Raw genomic sequence first — 21,313 nt, 5'->3', positions numbered from 1 at the left:
AAGAGCAAAAATGGGTATATAAATTGCACAGTGATACTCTGGGTCTCAATGATGATATTCCCTGGGTTAGTCTTTAATCTGGTAGCAGTTCCCCAAATGTTTCATAACACTACATACTTTTTGGTTTGGCTATTTGTGAGTATGGCTCTGATTGATGTTGCTATGTGGCTTCTGAAAACACCTGTTGCCGTATCTTGGCCATCATCTGTATTTTATGGCCATCAGATGATCATCACTATTTTTGAACACATGAGGGATCACATAGGTACATTGTAACAATATATGCCTATGGACAAGAGAGCCGGGTAAGCGCATGCCTATGTTGAGGTATATATGGGAACATCACTCCTTTGAGTGCACACACCCTGTAGGGTATGTTTATTCCATTATCAGTGGTATACCGTTTGTAGCCTTGGCTAATACAACAAGATCAACAGGGACGCTTGGCGAATTACTTCTATTTAACTATTGCTATAACTACCACTATAACTCCTCTCTCACAAGCAGTGACATTTGGCTGTAGTGAGAGCGAATACGATTTTCTTGCACTTTGTAGTTCGAACTATCCTTGACATTCGAACTACAAATACTCGCGCGTGACGTCCATTTGTAGTTCTACGTTCGAACTTTGTTTGGAACTACAGAAGGGTTACGCGTGACGTTAATTTGTAGTCCAGCGGCGCTTTGACGTTTTAGATTAAGCGCGCGCGTTTCGAACCTTGTTTTGAACTACAGAAAAGCTACGCGTGACGTCATTTTGCAGTCCAGCGGTGTAATGCCGTCTTAGATGTAGCGCGCGCTTCCCAAACCGGAAACACACCCACGATAAGAAGGTGTATTTAAATCCGAGGAAGTTGGAACCCCGGTGCCTCCTTCCCAGAACTCGGTGGGAGTCCAGAGGTACCGACGGATAGGTTAGTGCGCGACTGACGATTGACAACCTGATAATGGTGAACGAAGTTATTTATCGCTACGGAATACAATCCCCTAGACAGGGTCCCTGAATATAGCATTGTAGCAGCCTTAGATAGGTGAGATTGCACACTCGCTTACTCATGCCGGGCTCTTACATTATAACTTACCCGGTTGACACAACGCTGAGGTTGTTTACGAATAAAGAGGCGTTCTTTCCCATTCTATTTTGAAAGAGCGATTTATTCATACTGGGGTTTGACTCGTATCACACTGGTTTTGATTGTTGGCCCTCTTGTCTCGAAGCCACACGAGTGGGTGAATGAGTCTAAATATATTGAAGGACATCTTTAATCAGTATCCAGGGTGGTATAATGGCGTGCACACCTTGGGGCCATTGAGTCTATCTCATTTAATTAATTGAACTCTGACAGTGGGCGATTGAGGATATATAGCCATAAGACACTAACACGATATCCATGATAATTAAGAGAAGTACAGCAAGCACATAGCAAGGTGTGCCTGCGCCTGTGTCTCTATTTTATAAGAGTATTTTCTGCGAGAAATGATCTTTACAATTTGCTGACCTTTGAATGGTTTTGTTTCAAAGAGCGGAAAGGTAGTGTAGTGCGATCGACACGCACATTGCGATTTGGTAGGACTCTGTACTTCAGACAGGGTTTCTTTTGGTTTATTTGTTTGTTGAAGAGCCCTTTTTCTCCCCTCTTTTATTGTAGAGCGGGGCCTCATCTTTACCCGAGGAAGGTTCCAGGGAGGTGAGGTTTGGGCCTTGACCATGCAGGGTAAGCGAAATATTAGAGCCACTATGGGCATACCATTATGCCTGCAGGTCTTTTCTCTATAAGCACAAAGTATGATAATTGATTTATTTTCCTGTAGGTGATGATTGCATCCTGTAAATGAAGGTTTCGCATCAAGCGAGGTTGTATGGTTCTTCTTATTAGAGTGTCTTGATATAAGAAGTTTTCTGGTTAATGTGCAGTAGCTGCGATTTGGTCCTGAAGAAAGCCCGGATCATTTCCATTTGGGCTGAAACATGTTGACCATGAAGTAGGAGACATAGTGTTTTCTGCTATGAGTCAGTAGTAGAGACTCTGGTTAACTCCTTCTGTTTTTACTAGGTGTGAGGAAAGAGATATTGTCCAAATACTTTACGTCTTTTCACATAACCTTTTTAAATCTCACTGCACTGCATCACATAGTTTTTTCACAGTTTTTTCTATGTTTTTTTCAACACGCTGTGGCATCAATTGTTTGCCTTGGTTGGGAATGGCATTCACGAAGAGCGTATGAGCTCGCCACGGAGGGAATCCTTATGATCTAAAGGTTACCCTCATGGAGGTGGCAGATTACCACGTGATAATACTGATTCACAGAGCTTGACACTTTAGCTCTATCACAACGATATAATTTGATGGAAATCTTGCTCAGCTCGGTTTGCCAGGGATATAAGAAGAGCTACCTTCTAACAGCATACACATCACTTATTGTGCTTCCTTTTAGACCCCTAGTCCCTTTTGTGTAGTTGTAATAGTATATACAGAACCAGCTTCCTACAGTTTTGCTCTAATTACCTTCCGTATGGCCACGGCCGTAAGGCTGTGTAGAGTGGAGTGAAGTTTGCACAAGGCATAGGCCACCTCTTTTCCCTTTTCTTCTGGGCGTGTGACGTGCACCTCGAGCTTATCGTTGCTAGCAACCACACCCCTAAGTAGTTACAGTTGGGAGCAGACCATATTTTCAAGCTTCCCAATCTCCACTTCAACTTTTGCGTATTGGGGTAACGGCCAAATATGATGACCTTTATCTTTTTAATTTGCCACTAGTTTGTTGGTGATGTTAAAAGCATTTAATGCATCAAGGGCTCTCTGCATTCCCACTTCTGTGTGGCATTCTTGGATCATGTTGTCAACGTACTGCATCAGAAACAGCCGTTCCTGCCTGATTTTAGGTGCAAGCACGTTAGCAGTTTTCCTAGGTCGGTGGTGTACAAGTTAAAAAGCATGGCTCAGGGACGCATCCTTGTTTAAGGCCTTGGTCCGTGTACATTTTAGCGGTCTCTGGGTTTTGAGTGAGCTTGAGTTTGATCCATGTTTGGGAATAAAGGGCTGCTATGGCGTCCGGGGGCTATTTTGGGATTCCCACAGTTTTGTAATTGTTTCAGAGAATGTTCCTTCCACGCTGTTGAAAGCTGCAGAGTAATCAACAAAGCATGCAAAGGGGGGTGGTTATTCGGCTGGGTGGCCTGCTCGACCAAGGAAGCTAAGGTTATAATGTTATCCATATTAGAAGACCCTTCCTTGAAGCATGATTGATAGATGGCCAGAATGCCTTGTCCTCTGGCCCAGGTGTCTAGATCGTTTAATAGTAGGCTTACATATGCCTTGACTTCAGTGTCCAGCAGCGCAATAATTTTGTAGTTTGTCAGATCTGTGTTATGTCCCTTTTTGAGTATAGGGTGTAGAATCGAACCCTTCCAAGATTCGAGGTCTGTGGCATCTACACTACCTTGCTGATAAAGAGCAGTGAGAAGGGAGGCCCAGAATGCGTAATCCTCCTTAAATAGGTGGGCCTGTTCGGGTCAGGGCCTCGTTCCACCTTATGTTCGTGAGGATTTTAGGCATGTGACTGCAGTCCCTGTGTGTTGGAGTTGGTTGTGGGCTAGTTGTATGCCATACCCTGTTTTTAGGGTGCGGGTGGTCTTGCGCTGTGCTGTCACATGGTGCTGGACAGTTGGCTACACTGACCCTGGAGGAGGACATGCAGTAGAGTGTTTGGACATGCTTGATCCATATGTCAGCTGGGACACCGTTGCGTCTGTCATGGGGGTGCCCGTTGAGGTTGTTGACATACCTCTAGAATTCAGCCTAACTTTCAGGAGTTTGCAAACATGTAGCCGTTGCCAGTCTTTGTATTGTTTTTTGTGCTGCCATACACACATGTTGTGTAATTTTCTTGTTTCAAATTTGAGGTGAAGCTCCTCCATCCCCATACGTTTATAGGGGCAGGTTGCCTGCCTCACAGTTATTTTGGTCTCTTTCACCTTCACGCTGTAGCGTTGACAGAGGTAGCACCACCAGGTTCATGCTGGCTGGTCTTCCTTGAAGCAGTTGGTGCAAGAGTGCTGATAATAGTAGCCATCGTGAGGATGAATTCACACCAGAACAATTAATGTTCTTTGACTGCCAGTGGCTTTTCCAATCTGCTAGACACAAGGTATCGATTTTTATTCCCATCTCTTCGGAGAAGTGTGTGAATGTCTTCCACAGTGGGGTAGCCCAGAGTGTTTGGAATATGGGGGCTAAGTGGCTGCAAGGATATAACAGTGGTTAGTTGAAGATGAACACTGGACTGCTGCTGAGAGTTGGTCCACGAAGCGATTGCTCATAAACATGTAGTCCAGTGTTGAGGAGTTTTTGTATGACTTTGGCCTTATTGTGGATGGGAGATCGTCTTGTTCTGACTTTGTTAGACCTGGCACCTTGGCCTGGGTCTCCCTTCCATTTTTGCTGTTGCCTCATGTGTTTTTGCTGGTGTTAGATGCTTTGGGCACTGTGCCACCGCTGTCCAGTGCCACAGTGCAAGTGCTCCCTATTGTAAATTGATGTATGAATTAGTGATTCCATGATTGGTTGGTTTGGTTTACCTGTCAGACCCTAGTACAGTGCACCAGGAGTGCCCAGGGCTGGTAATCCAAACACTGCTGGTGGGCTTGCAGCACTGGTTGTGCCACCCACGGAAGCAGCCTGTAAAAGTGTGTCTAAGGCCTGCCATTGCAGAGCCTGCGTTCCGTCTGGTACTGTCATGCTGATTGTGCAAGTGCACCCACTTTCCAGTCCCTAAACCTTCCCTTTTCTTTATATCAGACACCCCTATGGTAGGCCCAAGGGCAGGGTGCATTGTAAGTATAAGGTAGGACATGCCCTGGTGTGTGTGGCATGTTCTAATAGTGAATTACAGCCATTTTTGTTTTTCACTATTGCATGGCTACATGTTCTCCATAGGCCAGAATGGGCAGTTTGATTATTACATCCTATAATCCTAACTGACTCAGGGAACATGATGGAAATTCGAATTTAGTATGCCTGAACTCAGAATGATAAAATACATCTTTTAGTGAAGTTGGTTTTAACATTCTGTGTTTGAAAATACCACTTTTAGAAAGTAGGTATTTTCTTCTCTAACCATTCAAACCTGCCTCTGCTAGGCTGTGTATTCCTTGTCTGGAGTTTGAGTGACAAGGCTGGGAGATTCCAGGAGACAGGGTGAGTCAGCCCAGTGGTGAATAGAGAGATCTGCATCTAGATGGGAGGGAGGAGTTGCACCTGGGACCTGCATAGGGCTGTGCGTTCCCTCCACAATGCTGGCTCCACCTCCTGTGGTGTGTCCGATGTCTGTGCCCTGCTCTCTGAAAGGAAAGAAGGAGTCATGTAAACAAAGTGCTCCAGGACTGACCAGAACTGGTTTGGACTAGGCAAAGGCCTCTCTGCCTTCAGAGAACAAAGAGAAACTTAGTATAAAAGAGGGGTCCCAAGCCCCAGAGAATTAGATCACTTTTGGACAACAACAAGAAACCTTTGCTGAGGAGAGGAACCAGAAGAAACTAAGGAGAGACTATCCCTAAGCTGAAGTGCTGCTTGGGGGATTGGCCTGCAGTGGTTGCCTGACTGCCAAAGAAGGAGAAAGGACTTTGTGTGCATTTTCATTCAACTTGTGAAGGATCTCCAAGGGCTTTGGAGAAGAGCTTGCCTCCTGCTGAAGTCTAAGGGACAACAGACTTCAACCCCCAGCTCCCCAAGAGTTCTTTGAAAGTGCCTGCAGTTGTTTGGGCCTTCTGAGGGACTGCGTATTGCTAGGAGCTGAAAGCGTCTCGCACCGAAGAAGAAGCGCGTCGCAGCCGCTGCCATCGCATCACGGAGCAAGGGTGTTGCTGCTGTAGCTGTCGCATTGCACCGCAGAAGCGCCTCGCATCCACGGAGAAGCGTGCCGCCGTCGGAGCCGCTGTCGTCGCATCACTGAACAAGGGTGTCGCTGCTGCAGCTGTCGCATCGAGCGGAAGCGTCTCGCTTCATCGGAGAAGAGTGTCGCTGCCAAAGCCGCTGTCGTTGCATCACGGAACAAGAGTGTCGCCGCTGCAGCTGACGCATCGATTCGAGACTTCTCGCAACATTGGAGAAGCGTGCCGCATCAAAGAAGACGACATCTTTATTTCTTTGCACCAAAATTTCATTGCATCATGGCGTTGCTCACCGCACCGCCCCGGAAGCGCAGTAAGGAATCAACGCATCACCACCGTTGCAACACTTTCGTTGCCCTGCGTGTCACATGTAGATGTACATTGACTCAAAGTGTCGCATTTTAAGATCTAAAAAGAACTAAGCCAAAGTAACAGTATTGTGGATTTTTGTTTTTTATGGTCTTGTGATAAATCTATATAAAGAATACTTATTTTTTATATAAATAAAACTTGTGTGGTGTCCATCTGTAGTGTTGTCACTTGAGTACTGTATGTGTTCACAAATGCTTACACACTGCCTCTGAGATAAGCCTGTCTGCTCGTGCAAAGCTACCAAGGGGGTGAGCAGGGATTATTTTAGGAGTGTTCCCCTTTACCCTGACTAGAGGCAAGGGTCCCTATTTGTCACAAGTACCTACCTGTGCCAACTAGAGACCCCCAAATCTAACAGACTTCAATTGATGTGTGTTAAGAAATGTGTGTAAGACGTTGCCTACGTGATCTACAGGGAGTTTATGCGGGTACTTGGCCCCTATGTTGCGGGTATTAAAGTCACCAGTTATTATTGTCTCACTTGTGGGGTAGGTGTGAATTATTTCCTTCAGGGTCCCTACAAGTTCTCTCATCTTGCCGATCCTACAGTTGAAGTACACTTTTATTAGCAGAATAGGAGTTGTGTGCCCCTTCAGCTTTCAGCCTAGCAGTAATACGGCCTGTACCATATCCGTAATTAGGTGGATGTTTACTGCAGTTACTGCTAGTGCCAAATTAATGTAGATGGACAGACCTCCAGATGGTCTACCAAATAAGTTGGTGTTTTTGTCCGGATGCTGGAATTCTACAAAGCCCGGAATGAGTAACTGTGACTATCCAGGTTTCCTGTAGACCTAGCCGGTCACTCCTCTGCATAAAGTTCAAAGCTTCAGTGTTGTTTATGGTAGACTTGAGCCTGAATACATTCCATGATATGATAAGTAGAGGCTTTGCTGAAGCTATTTGATCCCTGAATCCTAGGAATGGGTTTAGAGCATCCCTGCCAGGCTGGCAGTTAGCCAGCCCCAGTCGCTTGTGTGGTGTGAAGCTTGCGGGTCAGCAGTTATTCTGCGTGCTGCAATAGGATTCTTTGGAGAGAAAGCGCACTGTATTTTCAGGTTAGGAAAGACGTTGCTGGATGGGACTGAGAGGATACCTCTTAGTATGTTCCTTTCTTGCTGTTGCTCTATCTTTGTACTGGAGCATCCCAACAGCATGTGCAGGTACCTTTTGTTGTTCTGGCGCCTGTTCCCGGATCCTCCAGCTAGCCAATTGAGCCTTTTCTGATAGTATCTTTTGGGCAAGAGCGTTGTTTTTTCAGGTGGCTGTTGTTGATTCTTTCGAAGTGTTGCACTCAGGGTTTTGAATTGTACCTGTATCAGGTTGTCTCTTCTGTAATGTGCCAGCTCCTGGATGTGCTGCAAAACTTGCAGGATACTTACCCTATTTAGAGTGTCATGCTCCCATGAGAAGTGTATTCTGGTGTGAATACCATGATGTTGTTGTCAAAGTGACGGTTTGCATGTTTTCCGATATGAGCTTGGTCAATGTTCACGGCTGAGTGTTCTGATTAGAGTGGTTAGACTGGTGCGCCCATTGGAAAGGATGTTCCTCCAGGGAGTTGTCCGTTGTAGGTGGTATCCTTGTCTCATGGCCTCCATTAAGTGTTGTGTTGCAGTTGTCCAAGCGGGATTGAAGGCGGGGCATTTGCACTTGCCACCCTGTTTTCTGGGAAGCGGTAGGTGGACTATTCCCTGATGAAGGGTGAGCTGGGCCCCTCGCTTCTACACTAGCCAGAGTGCTTAGTCTTGCGCTTTCCTTGTGTGCGGTTGGAGTTTGTGCTTCCTGATTGATGCGTGGAATATTGATGAACAGTTTATTCTGAAAAATTGGAAAGAGTTTCTTCACTGTTTATGATTATACACTAATAGTTAAGAGGGATTTAGAGGATTTGTTGTTCCTTTCCATAGTTCAAGGACCCCAAATCACCTGTTTTTGCGACTACATGGAAATTTGTGTCAGATTTAAACATATTTAAACATATTCAAATGCAAGATAACAATACAAAGTGAACATTTCAGTTTCTCACTTGGACTATCTGTGGACTAAATTGCCCGCATAAAGCAAGGCAAGTCTTTGCATATTTACATCGACCATAGCCTTGATGTGGCACTGCTCAAGGAAACTCATCTGACCAGGAACTCGGAGAAGCAACTGGTGTGCAGATGGAACACTCACACATCCCTTGCTTCATACTCCTCATACTCTATGGACATTGCTATTTTCAAGACGCCTGCTACGCCATTCTACAATCCAAATGTTGCAGCAGATGCTGTTCCTCAATATTCCTCACTCATTAGCTCGTCAATTCTTCGCTTAGAACTCTAATGATCAGACTAGCTTGGGCCGTGAAACAACTTCTTATTTGGTGGACAACTTTAACTTTACCTTACAGCATATGCAGATTTACATCACATGACTTCAAATTATATTTTTATGCTCAGGCACATTGGTTCCACCCACCACCACCTGGCAGTCAAAGCTTATACTACATACCCTTACCCTCTGTTTGTGATCCTATGTTGCCCCGATAGCAGCCATTGAGATTTTTTTCTCGGTGGCCTGCACTGGTTGGACTTGGACGAGCATAATCAAGAGCACAGGAACAGTAACTCTTTAACCCTCAATCTGGCCTGTAGTTGACAACCTCTCATGCCCTCCCTTGACTCAAAAGTCAAAACTCAACTATCGAAGTTGGGCTTCAGAATCCTGGGTAATATCTTCTCTGAAGGCGGGATTTTAAACCTACCGTCAGTTATGGAGAGCACACATAGCCCACCGCTTGACATGTTTCTGCAATACCAACTCTGAGCTGCATGTTAAGTCCTATATCCGTAGTTTCCCCACAACCATTTCAGCTTGTTACTCTTTTGCTCCTGGAAGCCAGACTGTATTAGTCCATGCAGGATGAAACCGTTCATTTCACAATAGTGGTTAAAGGCAAATGGGAAATGGGCAGAGAGTCCATAATTCCTGATGGACAGTGGGCTCTTTGCTGTGCTCAACCTGGAGAGCTCTCCAGCAACAGAAGGTGTGGAATAGTACATTTCAGATTCTACTCTCTACATGAAGTCTATTGTACACCCAAGGATTAGCTGAAAAGCGTTTGAAGGATGACACCAGATGCTGGCACTGCTACGTTTCAGAAGTGTGTTTTCTTCATCTTTCCTCGGGCTGCTCTCTGGTGGAGAATTTCTGAGAAATGATCTTTGCTTTGCTACCTCTGATAAGGAGGCCCTTGTGCCATCCCTTGAGGGCTGTACTGGGTAATTTACGCGACATTCCTTCTGCTCTAGTGTACCGCAGTTATCTTACTTTTGGCAACGAGATGTATAGTGATGGGTTGGGGAAGAGGTCTATGTCCTTGCTTCCATGAGCAGTTGAAATATCTGATTTTCTGTCATGACACGAAAGACACTTATGTATCCTTTCTCCCACAATTTGCTAAGCCAAAGGACATCTGGGCCCCTTTGTAGCCTTATCTGATGAGTCAGGACACTACCTTACCTGGCAAAGACAACACTATGTAGTTTGTGCAGTGACTTTGGAGTTTTTAGTATTTTAAATAACAAAAGACTTAATTGAATGTACTCCCCTGTTTGTCTAACTAAGTAATAGTTTGGCCTCTAGGGTTATTGTTTTAGGATTAAGTGGTTTCTTATCAAACAAAACTATATTACTCTCTGCGACCATCTCATCGGATTCATCGGCTATATTATTGTGTCCAAACTCAATTGTGTATTAATTGGAAGAAATGTGATTGCGGCGCAAGGGACATTTAAGAGCCAAATTTACAGGTTTTCCAACCGTGCCCAATGGTGCATAAAAGTAGAGATGCTGAGTCATTTAGCACTATCACAGTCCATAGGTTCGCCAGTTGTGGAAGTATCAACGCAAGAGTGAATGGAACTTCATGTCTTTGGGGACTCTCAGGGATCTCAAACCTATTACGAAGATTGATGCCCATCCTATAAATAACAAGCGTGTTTATAAGCTGGAAGACTCAAGGTACCTCTATACATTTAATTTGACAGGTGGCAATTGGCAAATCGCCCTGGCGCCTGGAGCCAAGAAGACATTTGCATTGTCCACACCGGAGTATCTAGCAGTGCCCTTCAAGTTAAAGAACACCCAGCTACATTTCAGAAGCTGGTGAACCATGTGCTGAATGGTCTTTGGGTTTTTTGTGTGTCCTACCTAAATGCCATTAATGTTTACAGAAATACTTGGGAATTGTGCAAGGAACCGCCCAAAAAGGTGTGTTATAGCAGAATAAACTGCAAAAGAGGACTTTCCATTTCCAAGCTGGCCAGTCCTCTTTTGCCTGTCTTAGGAACCAACTGTGCTGGTTTTGGAAGTTGCCAATTGCCAGACAGAAGGCAAGAACCTCACCAGCTGGTACAAGGAATGATGTGGCCAATTATTAAATAATTGCTGACTCCTTGATAGCACCGACTTCAAGAAAAGGTCTGCGATGGTTCTCTAGACCGAGGACAGTGGATGGCTTGGATTTAGGGCGGATTGCCACTGCCCGCATGGCGGTGGCGATCCGCCCTACATCCTTCCCCGCCCGCCACCCATTTCCCCCCACCATATTAGTGTGGCGGGGGGACCCCGGCGGACGGAAAGACCGTCCGCTGGTTTTCTGCCGGTCGACCAGGCGGAAAAGGGGCTATATATGGTGGCGGTGTCTGCTAGACACCGCCATCCATATTAGCATGGGCAGCGGTGCATGGCTTTCCATGGCGGAGACCCCGCCATGGAAAGCCATGCGGAGTCTGCTTTCGGGGGCCCGTTGCGGGCCAGCAGGGTATTGGGGGGGTGGGGTGGGGGGTGCACATGGGGCGTACCTATGGTACGCCCCTCGCGGTGCCTGTCACCTTGTGCATGACAATGCACATAGTGTATTCCCAGCATTGTGGCGGGCGGTGCTGTAGGCACTGCCCACCACAATGCTGGGAATGGAGGATGCCACCGCCACGGTGGCGGTGGCATCCTAATTGCAGGTGCGGGACCACCGCTCCACTGGCGGCCGGTCCCAGCACCGCTAGGGTGACGGACGGACTCATCCTAATCGGCCCCATAGTATTCATAGCGATCTCGAATGCAGTCTATCAGCCTAGTTCTATCAAGCTACCGATACTTTATGGGGACAATAATTGATACTCAGTAGGCCTAAGACAGCTGTTATCAATGACTTTTCCCCTGTTTGGACTAAGTAAAAAGCTTTTATACTTGTAATGACCCTCGTGTTAGGGTTCTGAGGATTATTCCATATTCCTACACAATTGAGCCAAATCAGTGTTTGCTTAACATGGGTAAGTGTTGTAATCTTTGATCTGAACAGACCCTTTTAATCACTTAGGGTAGAAATGTTGACATTCCCCCCCCCTCTCCTCCCCCCCTTGCGTCTCAAGTCAAGTGTGATCAACATGAATGTGCAATAATTTACAATCGTACCTTTTCAAAATCATGTATTGAATCAATGGGTCTGCATAGTGTCTTGTGTATATGTTTTATATATTTATGCACTAACGTGAGCACTGCGTCATCGGCAATTTGTACATATTGTCATGCTGACTATTGCATATATTTTGGAGAATATAGTCCAGCAACAGAAACCCTCTTAGTCGTTTGTTTTATTTATATATAATTTAACCAATAACTCATTTCTGGATTGTTGAATGAATACATGGATTGATGGATTCCCCAAACAATATATGGGGTTTCAACTTACTAAATGAGACCCACTGCACATTGTACACATATTGAATACTGGCCCTGGTACCGCTGGGCGTAGAGGATTGTCCTTGTGATACACTGCATGTCTTTGTGTGCATGCACCATAGAATCACAAGAATCATCTGCTGTCCCAAAGTTTGTTTTTACTTCCTTTATTGTGAAGCGCTCTGACACCTTCGGGTAAAGTCCGCGCTATATAAAAACGCATCAAATAAAAATAAAATATAATCGCACTTGGTTGCTGCTTCCTCCGTACCTGCAATTCCTTTAGCACTGTCTTTTTTCTACCTCGCTAGTTGATGGTGCCCTGAACTCGACCCCCATTATGCTGCTTCTCCTTTTATTGTAAACTCAGTTTTGCCTTTCCATTTACTGGCTCTCCACTACAGCAGGACGAATAGCCCTCTGACTATCTGCAAACTACTGTGGTTAAACACCGTACTCTATGAGATCTTTTTTGATTTCCAGAAAAGTAATTTTTACTACATTTCTTAGACCAGAATTTAAATACTCTGCCTCGTCCCCCTCTTTTTAGAAAGTGTCATAATTATTTTCCATAAAGATCTTTTCATACTGTCATTCCCAGTAACTGCGTGACCAAGTTAAGGTAAAGTTGATTCCCGGTGAATTATGGATTGTGATGTCATGATGGGTAGCAGTAAGTATGACAAAATAAATGGGTGCATGAGAGAGAGATTTGTGGCACTGTTGATGGTATTTGAACCAAACATTAGTAAATATATAAACAAACCTCTCGTCATTTATTCAGCATCATATTTTGGGAATAGGATGGAAGTGCTCCATGTAAGAATAGTCCCGTACAGGTTGGAAGGGATAGATCCCATTCAGCGAGTTTTCAGGCCAACACAAAGATGATGACTTTGGTACCATGTTGGCACTTTGTCTAGTAAGAATTTTCTATGTATGGCAATCCAATCTTTCAAGCTCTGACTAGGGACTTGCTTAGCGAGGCTAACCATAACAAATTCAGAAAGTCCTATAACGAATGGCTATTTTCTTAATATCCTGATAATTTCAATGGAGGTAGGGCGGTGAGTAACATCAAAAGAAACTTTAGTCTAATTTGTACGCTTGTACCAATGTCTATATTAATGTACTAAAACCCCATAACACTTAATGTTAGAAATACTTTTATATTTCTCGACCATGGACAAGTTGAGCACCCTACGAGCATTTGATTGAAGTTCTATACTGGGTGTGATGCAGCTCAGTGAATGTATTTTTTCCTCACAATGTTCCTAGACATGATGTAAGATTCATTAATCTATTCAGACTGGAAGGAGGCATTTGAAGGCAAGGTTGTTGTGAACACTTACCTTTGAACGTTTGTAACATCTACCAGATTACCATAGGACAGGTTTGTGACTGGTGATCTAAACACATTTAGAATATTCACAACAAAGTTTACCCTTCTGTTTGTAGCTTAAGTAGAAATGGAATGACTCATTCTTTATTTCCTTTTTGACTACTATATCTAACTAATTGGACAAACCTTGTGTGACATTAAATGTAAACTCAGGACAGACACATCATACAAGTTATGCAGTGCCCTCAAGATGTGGTGCAGATTTCCTGGATAGCCCAGATACCCCTCTTAATGACATCTCTTCTTAAGTCTTTGCTTTTGGTTCTGGTTCTGTTTCCATCATTCTTTCTCCTTGAACCTGGTTCAGTATTATAGTTAAATATTGATGCGGGGGATGCTACCTAGGGTTACAGAGGGTTCTTTTGTTATTAAAAGACTCTTTAATGCACATGCGGTACCAGCTTTACTAAGAATGCTCCAGAGCATCTGAAGAAGTGTCCACAACATCTGAGTTTGGCCATAAATTTGCTACTACTTTCTTGAATTTACTTGCGAATGATATTGTGTAGAAGCTCAGACATATATACGAATGATTTAAAGTGATTTATTGAAGCTGTTTTCCTATCCTTTTTCCTTAATATAGATGAATGGCCCTGGGCGACTTGGACATCCTTCAGGAGCGGTTTATGAAGGCGAATTTAAGGACAACAAATTTCATGGAAGAGGGACCTACACATTTCCCAATGGAGCAAAGTACATAGGCAATTTTAATGAGAACAAGTACGTAAAAGAATATATACTGCTACATGCTCTAAGACTCCCATTTGCAGAGAGCCTAGCTGCCTTTATCATCATCTAGTAAAAGAGGACAGCGGCTTCATGCCTCTGCTTATTGTAGACTTTTGCTTTGTGCTCCAACCTCATTCCCTACTTTTGGGTCTTATTTAATTGGGCTAAAAGGCATCTTACTTTTGTGAATCTTCGCAGGTATCCCAGGTGGTCTCCTAACTCGTAATCAGTGATGTTCACAAGGCAGATTATATCTCAAAGAGTTCATTTTGACTTTTTTACAAGTATCTTTCTTTTGTTACTTGAGTTCCTACTGCACCTGTGCGTGCTGGTTGGCTTATTTTCAAACTTGGCCATTCGACTGCCCTAACCTGTACAAAGACCATGCTTAGATCTACTACTTCATTTTCACACCTTAGTTCTTGGGGGTCCTCATTACTCTTGGTAACCTCCTGCCAATGTGATCCTGGCATTACTTCAGCAGAGACTGCACTCTACCCCCGCCTAAAAGTATGAAAACGAAAGTCATGAACGACTAGGTTATTCTCCCTCCTTGTATTTTCTTTATAGAGCAGAGGAGCATTTTTGTGGCAATGTCAGTGCAAAACAACTTCTAGCAACTAGATTTACGAATTTACAATGGTTTGACTTTATGAATGAATTGGGTTTTCCCATTTTATATTGAAAATCAGAAGATGTGATACTGTTCTTGTACTCGACTACCTTGCTGAGCACCCTTTGAATAACAGAGATTGAGTCGGACACCCATATATTAAAAGGTGAAGTAATATTGAGCCAACAGTTTTCCCAGGGAGTTCCACTTAGACTCTGTAGACTTGAGCAGCCTCCCAGCTAGGTGATGGTGCTCACTTGTGGATAAATTCAAAAGCTGATGTGCTCCTTATTCCCAAATTTGATTTTTATATTAATGAACATTCCAACATCTATGGAGAAAAAGTCCTTTGGGGATTGCATTTGGATCTATTATTATTGTGTGTCCTTTGCCCAATGTTGCTGTGGGTTTGAATCTGGAATACCGCAATATTGTGAGAAACCAATGTGCGGTGTGCTAACACTCACAAAGTTGTCACGCATATTTCAAGGTAGCAAAAGATGCTTGGTGAAGGTACTTTATGCAATGTATTGAGGTCGTTTTCATTCTGAGGCATGGTGATTTGCTCTAGATGTGGCTTCGAGTTGCTTGTAGGAATAGAAGCTGGAGGTCATGAACCCATGTAAGATGACAACTGAATATGGTGCCCAAGGGTACCTCCTGTTAAGATACAACTACCCTCTTTAAAGGCAAGCTTGTGTTGCTTGTAGGCTGAAGTTGCAGATAAAGACACTTGTAAACCTATGAGTAGCCTACCTTCAAGATAGAATCAAAGACTGTGGACTGGGTAGTCCCTCCCAAGATTCTTCATTGTGTTCTAGATCCTGTAGATGTGAGCAGTACTGTAAAGATGTTGACGTTTGAATTTAGTTACTCAGTGAGTGAGGATCATCCATTACCCAGTCCCCATCACAAGGACAATAAAGCATAATAGGTAGTTCTCTGTGAATCCAATAGAGTTAAGTTTCTATCTGTGGGGGATATATATATGTATATATATATATATATATATATACATATATATATATATATATATATATACATATCTATATATATATATATATATATCTATATATATATCAGGCTCTGTGGGGATGTCCAAAAGCGAGCTGCACTCGGACACAAGACAGCTTCTCCCCCACACGAAGCTTAATTCAAGTATGGACAGTCACTCTCACCAGTTCTTTAAAAGCACTTGACTGCACCCGACGCGTTTCGAGAAGATCTCTTTTTCAAGGGTGATGCGGTCCCAGAGCGCATGCGTATCCACAGCTTCCTATTCAGCGATATCGCACGCCATTGGTTGATCAAAGGTGCGTTGCTTTCTGGGAGCTGTAGTGTATAATTTTTTCCTGGATGGAGGTGCTCCAATTTGATGCCAATTCCGGTGCAGGGCAATTGTCCTCAATCCAAGTCTTGTGTCCCACTTCATGAGCCTTGTGTATCCAGGCTCCGTGTCCCCCTGTATTTCTTGGGTGGTGCAAGCTCAGCGGCAGGACGGCCGCTATTAACATCAGGCTCTGTGGGGATGTCCAAAAGCGAGCTGCACTCGGACACAAGACAGCTTCTCCCCCACACGAATCTTAATTCAAGTATGGACAGTCACTCTCACCAGTTCTTTAAAAGCACTTGACTGCACCCGACGCGTTTCGAGAAGATCTCTTTTTCAAGGGTGATGCGGTCCCAGAGCGCATGCGTATCCACAGCTTCCTATTCAGCGATATCGCACGCCATTGGTTGATCAAAGGTGCGTTGCTTTCTGGGAGCTGTAGTGTATAATTTTTTCCTGGATGGAGGTGCTCCAATTTGATGCCAATTCCGGTGCAGGGCAATTGTCCTCAATCCAAGTCTTGTGTCCCACTTCATGAGCCTTGTGTATCCAGGCTCCGTGTCCCCCTGTATTTCTTGGGTGGTGCAAGCTCAGCGGCAGGACGGCCGCTATTAACATCAGGCTCTGTGAGGATGTCCAAAAGCGAGCTGCACTCGGACACAAGACAGCTTCTCCCCCACACGAAGCTTAATTCAAGTATGGACAGTAACTTTCACCAGTTCTTTAAAAGCACTTGACTGCACCCGACGCGTTTCGAGAAGATCTCTTTTTCAAGGGTGATGCGGTCCCAGAGCGCATGCGTATCCACAGCTTCCTATTCAGCGATATCGCACGCCATTGGTTGATCAAAGATGCGTTGCTTTCTGGGAGCTGTAGTGTATAATTTTTTCCTGGATGGAGGTGCTCCAATTTGATGTCAATTCCGGTGCAGGGCAATTGACCTCAATCCAAGTCTTGTGTCCCACTTCATGAGCCTTGTGTATCCAGGCTCCGTGGCCCCCTGTATTTCTTGGGTGGTGCAAGCTCAGCGGCAGGACGGCCGCTATTAACATCAGGCTCTGTGGGGATGTCCAAAAGCGAGCTGCACTCGGACACAAGACAGCTTCTCCCCCACACAAAGCTTAATTCAAGTATGGACAGTCACTCTCACCAGTTCTTTAAAAGCACTTGACTGCACCCGACGCGTTTCGAGAAGATCTCTTTTTCAAGGGTGATGCGGTCCCAGAGCGCATGCGTATCCACAGCTTCCTATTCAGCGATATCGCACGCCATTGGTTGATCAAAGGTGCGTTGCTTTCTGGGAGCTGTAGTGTATAATTTTTTCCTGGATGGAGGTGCTCCAATTTGATGCCAATTCCGGTGCAGGGCAATTGTCCTCAATCCAAGTCTTGTGTCCCACTTCATGAGCCTTGTGTATCCAGGCTCCGTGGCCCCCTGTATTTCTTGGGTGGTGCAAGCTCAGCGGCAGGACGGCCGCTATTAACATCAGGCTCTGTGGGGATGTCCAAAAGCGAGCTGCACTCGGACACAAGACAGCTTCTCCCCCACACGAAGCTTAATTCAAGTATGGACAGTCACTCTCACCAGTTCTTTAAAAGCACTTGACTGCACCCGAACCGTTTCGAGAAGATCTCTTTTTCAAGGGTGATGCGGTCCCAGAGCACATGCGTATCCACAGCTTCCTATTCAGCGATATCGCACGCTATTGGTTGATCAAAGGTGCGTTGCTTTCTGGGAGCTGTAGTGTATAATTTTTTCCTGGATGGAGGTGCTCCAATTTGATGCCAATTCCGGTGCAGGGCAATTGTCCTCAATCCAAGTCTTGTGTCCCACTTCATGAGCCTTGTGTATCCAGGCTCCGTGGCCCCCTGTATTTCTTGGGTGGTGCAAGCTCAGCGGCAGGACGGCCGCTATTAACATCAGGCTCTGTGGGGATGTCCAAAAGCGAGCTGCACTCGGACACAAGACAGCTTCTCCCCCACACGAAGCTTAATGGAAATACAGGGGGCCACGGAGCTGGTGAGAGTGACTGTCCATACTTGAATTAAGCTTCGTGTGGGGGAGAAGCTGTCTTGTGTCCGAGTGCAGCTCGCTTTTGGACATCCCCACAGAGCCTGATATATATATATATTTATATATATATATAGATTTTTTCACTGAAAAAAAACAAGGGTTACAGGGACATTATAGTTAGGCTCAGATTTCACTCGAACAAAACCATAGAAATTCAGCATTTATAGTTACCTGTGCTAACTATAACTTACGCCTCCGCAATGCACTGCTTATGACCTCAGATATTATATCACTCATGACATGGTCAGTGACATTACTAATGACATCTCAAATGACATCACTGAGGACATCATCCACGGAACCACTCACACCCTTATACAGCCTCTTATACACACATACCCACACACCCACTCACATATCCATTTCCAGATCCATCCATACAAGTACCCACACAACCACTCACTCACTCATTTTATTTTTTATTTTTTTTATATCAGTTTTTATTTATTGAAATTTCGAAGATTTACAGACACTTGAAAGACATCATGAATTGTGTACACTCCATACATGGTGACATCTAAACGCAATAAGTACAGGTTCTCACCGCATACATGTTGGGTCTTATACCCGTCCAAGACACAGCCGCCGCACCAGATTAAACATAAGAATAGCATTCAGTTATTGCTGTGTCTGGAATACATCCCTATTCGGGAACTGCTTAGTGTCGAGAGTCCAGTGTATAAGTCCTTCCGTTAGTGCCATATGGACTTCCAAACAAACATAGCAGAATTAAAACAGTTAACCCCCAACAATCCCAACGATCCCAACTCAGACCGGCGCTAGTGATTGTGTCCCCATTCCGCCCCTCATCTTGCCTTCCCCAGTAACCTCGTCCAGCATGACAGATAGATTATTATCCCCCTATAGCGGCCCTTATCCTTTTCTCCATTGATAGTGATGCGAAATCAATACATGCATGGAACATGAAACATAAAATATGAATCAACACGGCCACACCCGATTGCAGACTCCAGTGCCTACCCTGGACCCACGCCTCTCCTCTTAGGTTGTCCCCTCGTATGTTCCTCCTCAACCCTCTGGAGCGCCTGGAGTAGACCTTCCCATTGAGCAGCTATTGGTTCCTTCCTTAGTCCCAACGTTTCCTCCCTTCTAATGGCGGTCCCTCCTGACCTGGCCCAGGCATAGAGCAAGTGTCTCCACGCCTGCACGTGGGGGGGTCCTGCGCCTCCATCTTTTGGTAAGCAACCGTTTTGCAACCGTTATTCACAGATCCAGAAACCAGGATGTCACCTTCGTGGCCGGGGTTCTACGAAATTGGTGCAGTAGATATACCTCCCATTCAAAGGGCAAGCTACGACCGGTACTTATATGTAGCAGCTCGCTGATCATGCTCCAATAAGTGTATATCCTATGGCAGCTCCATAGCATGTGGACAAGCCCCACCCCAGGTTCCATGCATCTGGGACACACTGCATCTACTCGGTGGAAGTACCTGTTGATAGCCTCCGGCGTAAGGTATGCCCTGTGTATGATAAACAACTGAATCTGTCGGAGCCTCATATTCCTGGGGATGCACACTGGTCCCTTCAATACCCGTTCCCATTCCCTGTCTTCTAATGGCCTCCCTAGATCAGTCTCCCATTTGTGTCGGAGTGGTTCTAATGTGATCCCTGCATGTGTGCGTAGAGACGCTGCAAACCAGCGGACCAGATGCCTACCTCGTCCCATAACGTGGAGATACTGTATGGTAAGATGTTGCTTTGGCTCTGTGGACATGTCCCCCCATATAGCGGTCAAAGTTGCCACTAATGAGCAGTGCATAAGGAATTGCCCTGGCGGGAGCCCCTCCTCCTCCACCAACGAGTCGTACAATGCCAACGAGCCATCCCGGTACAAATCTCCTAGAGTCTGTATGTCCGCATCCCTCCAACATGTCAAGGCTAGAGGAGTAAGTGTCCATACCCCACTGGGGGAGCCCTCTAATGGTAACGCAGGTGCGTAAGGTATCAGAGTTCTGGTGATAAATAGACTTCTGCGATAACATTTGTACGCCACCTTTAGGAGGAGTGGCGCTGGCGTCGCGTGTTTGACAGCTGGATGAAAAAGCGCGAGAAGCCGCTCCAGAGAGTATGGGGGCAGCACAGTCGCCGTGCCGTGCAGTCCCGACCTTTATCTGCAAACCAGCGGGCTATCCATTGCAGCTGCGCTGCTAAGTAGTAATGCTCGAAGCAGGGCGCCGCCAGTCCCCCCTGATCCGTGGGTAGATATAATTTCGCCAGTGACATCCTGTGGCGGCTACTCCCCCAGATGAGATCTCGGAGCAGCTTAGAGAACGCAGCAAAAAAGGCCGCTGGTATATATATTGGCAGGTTGTCAAAGTAGTACAATAGCCTGGGAAGGATCACCATTTTGGACAATGCCACCCTACCCGTGACTGTCAGCGGCAATGTGCCACAGAAAAGCATCTGTGCCTTGATAGCCGTAACAGCTCTACCCAAATTTCTGTCAAAAATGTCCTGCGGTTGACGGTATATCTGTATGCCTAAGTATCGGAAGGTGCCCTCTTTCCACGCCACTCGCGTTCCGTTAAGAGTGTATCTCGGATCTTGCCTTCCCCCTCTGAACGCATACAGACAGGATTTGCTGGCATTTACCTGAAGCCCCGAGACAGCTGCAAAATCCCGCAGCATAAGAGCCAGCTGGGCTGGGATATTCTCGATATCCCTCACGTACACCAGCAGATCATCCGCATATAATGACACCTGATGCATTGCGTCCCCCAGCGGTATACCCTCTCCCACCAGAGCGCGAAGTGCTGCCGCCAGCGGTTCAATCGCTAATGCGAACAGGAGTGGCGACAGTGGGCACCCCTGCCTAGTGCCCCTGCCCACCGGCACTGCTTCAGATATGTACGGGCCCAACCTCAACTGTACCGTGGGGTTTCTATATAAGAGGCCTACCATTTGTAAAAATTCTGCCCCCAGATCATAGCGCTGCAACAGCGTCGATAAGTACCTCCATTCCAGACAATCAAAGGCCTTTTCCAGGTCCAACATTAGGCAACCCGCTTTTGGCCATTCTTTAATGCTTTCTTCCGAAACTCTAAAGAATCTCCGCAAGTTCAGGGACATACTCCGCTTAGGCACAAACCCGTTTTGGTCACTGTGGATGAGGGCTGAGACCACTGGCGCCAAACGCTCCGCCAGGACTTTGGCG

At 45.5% G+C, this 21,313-nt stretch overlaps 1 protein-coding gene across 2 annotated transcripts in view; it reads left to right on the top strand.

The window, feature by feature from the left end:
- The window catches only part of MORN2 (MORN repeat containing 2), a 241,183-nt gene that overhangs the window by 162,251 nt on the left and 57,619 nt on the right, over positions 1-21,313 (top strand). For both annotated transcript variants that reach the window (XM_085612314.1, XM_085612313.1), the window contains exon 4: positions 13,975-14,111. In XM_085612314.1, coding sequence (XP_085468440.1) covers positions 13,975-14,111 — 137 coding nt within the window. The remainder of the gene's footprint in view (positions 1-13,974; positions 14,112-21,313) is intronic.

The sequence above is a fragment of the Triturus cristatus genome, chromosome 6 (assembly GCF_964204655.1).
Source record: "Triturus cristatus chromosome 6, aTriCri1.1, whole genome shotgun sequence".
In the NCBI taxonomy this organism is placed as follows: Eukaryota; Metazoa; Chordata; class Amphibia; order Caudata; family Salamandridae; genus Triturus; species Triturus cristatus.
Note: the sequence above shows the minus strand (reverse complement) of the source record. Positions and strands in the feature narration are given on the sequence as shown.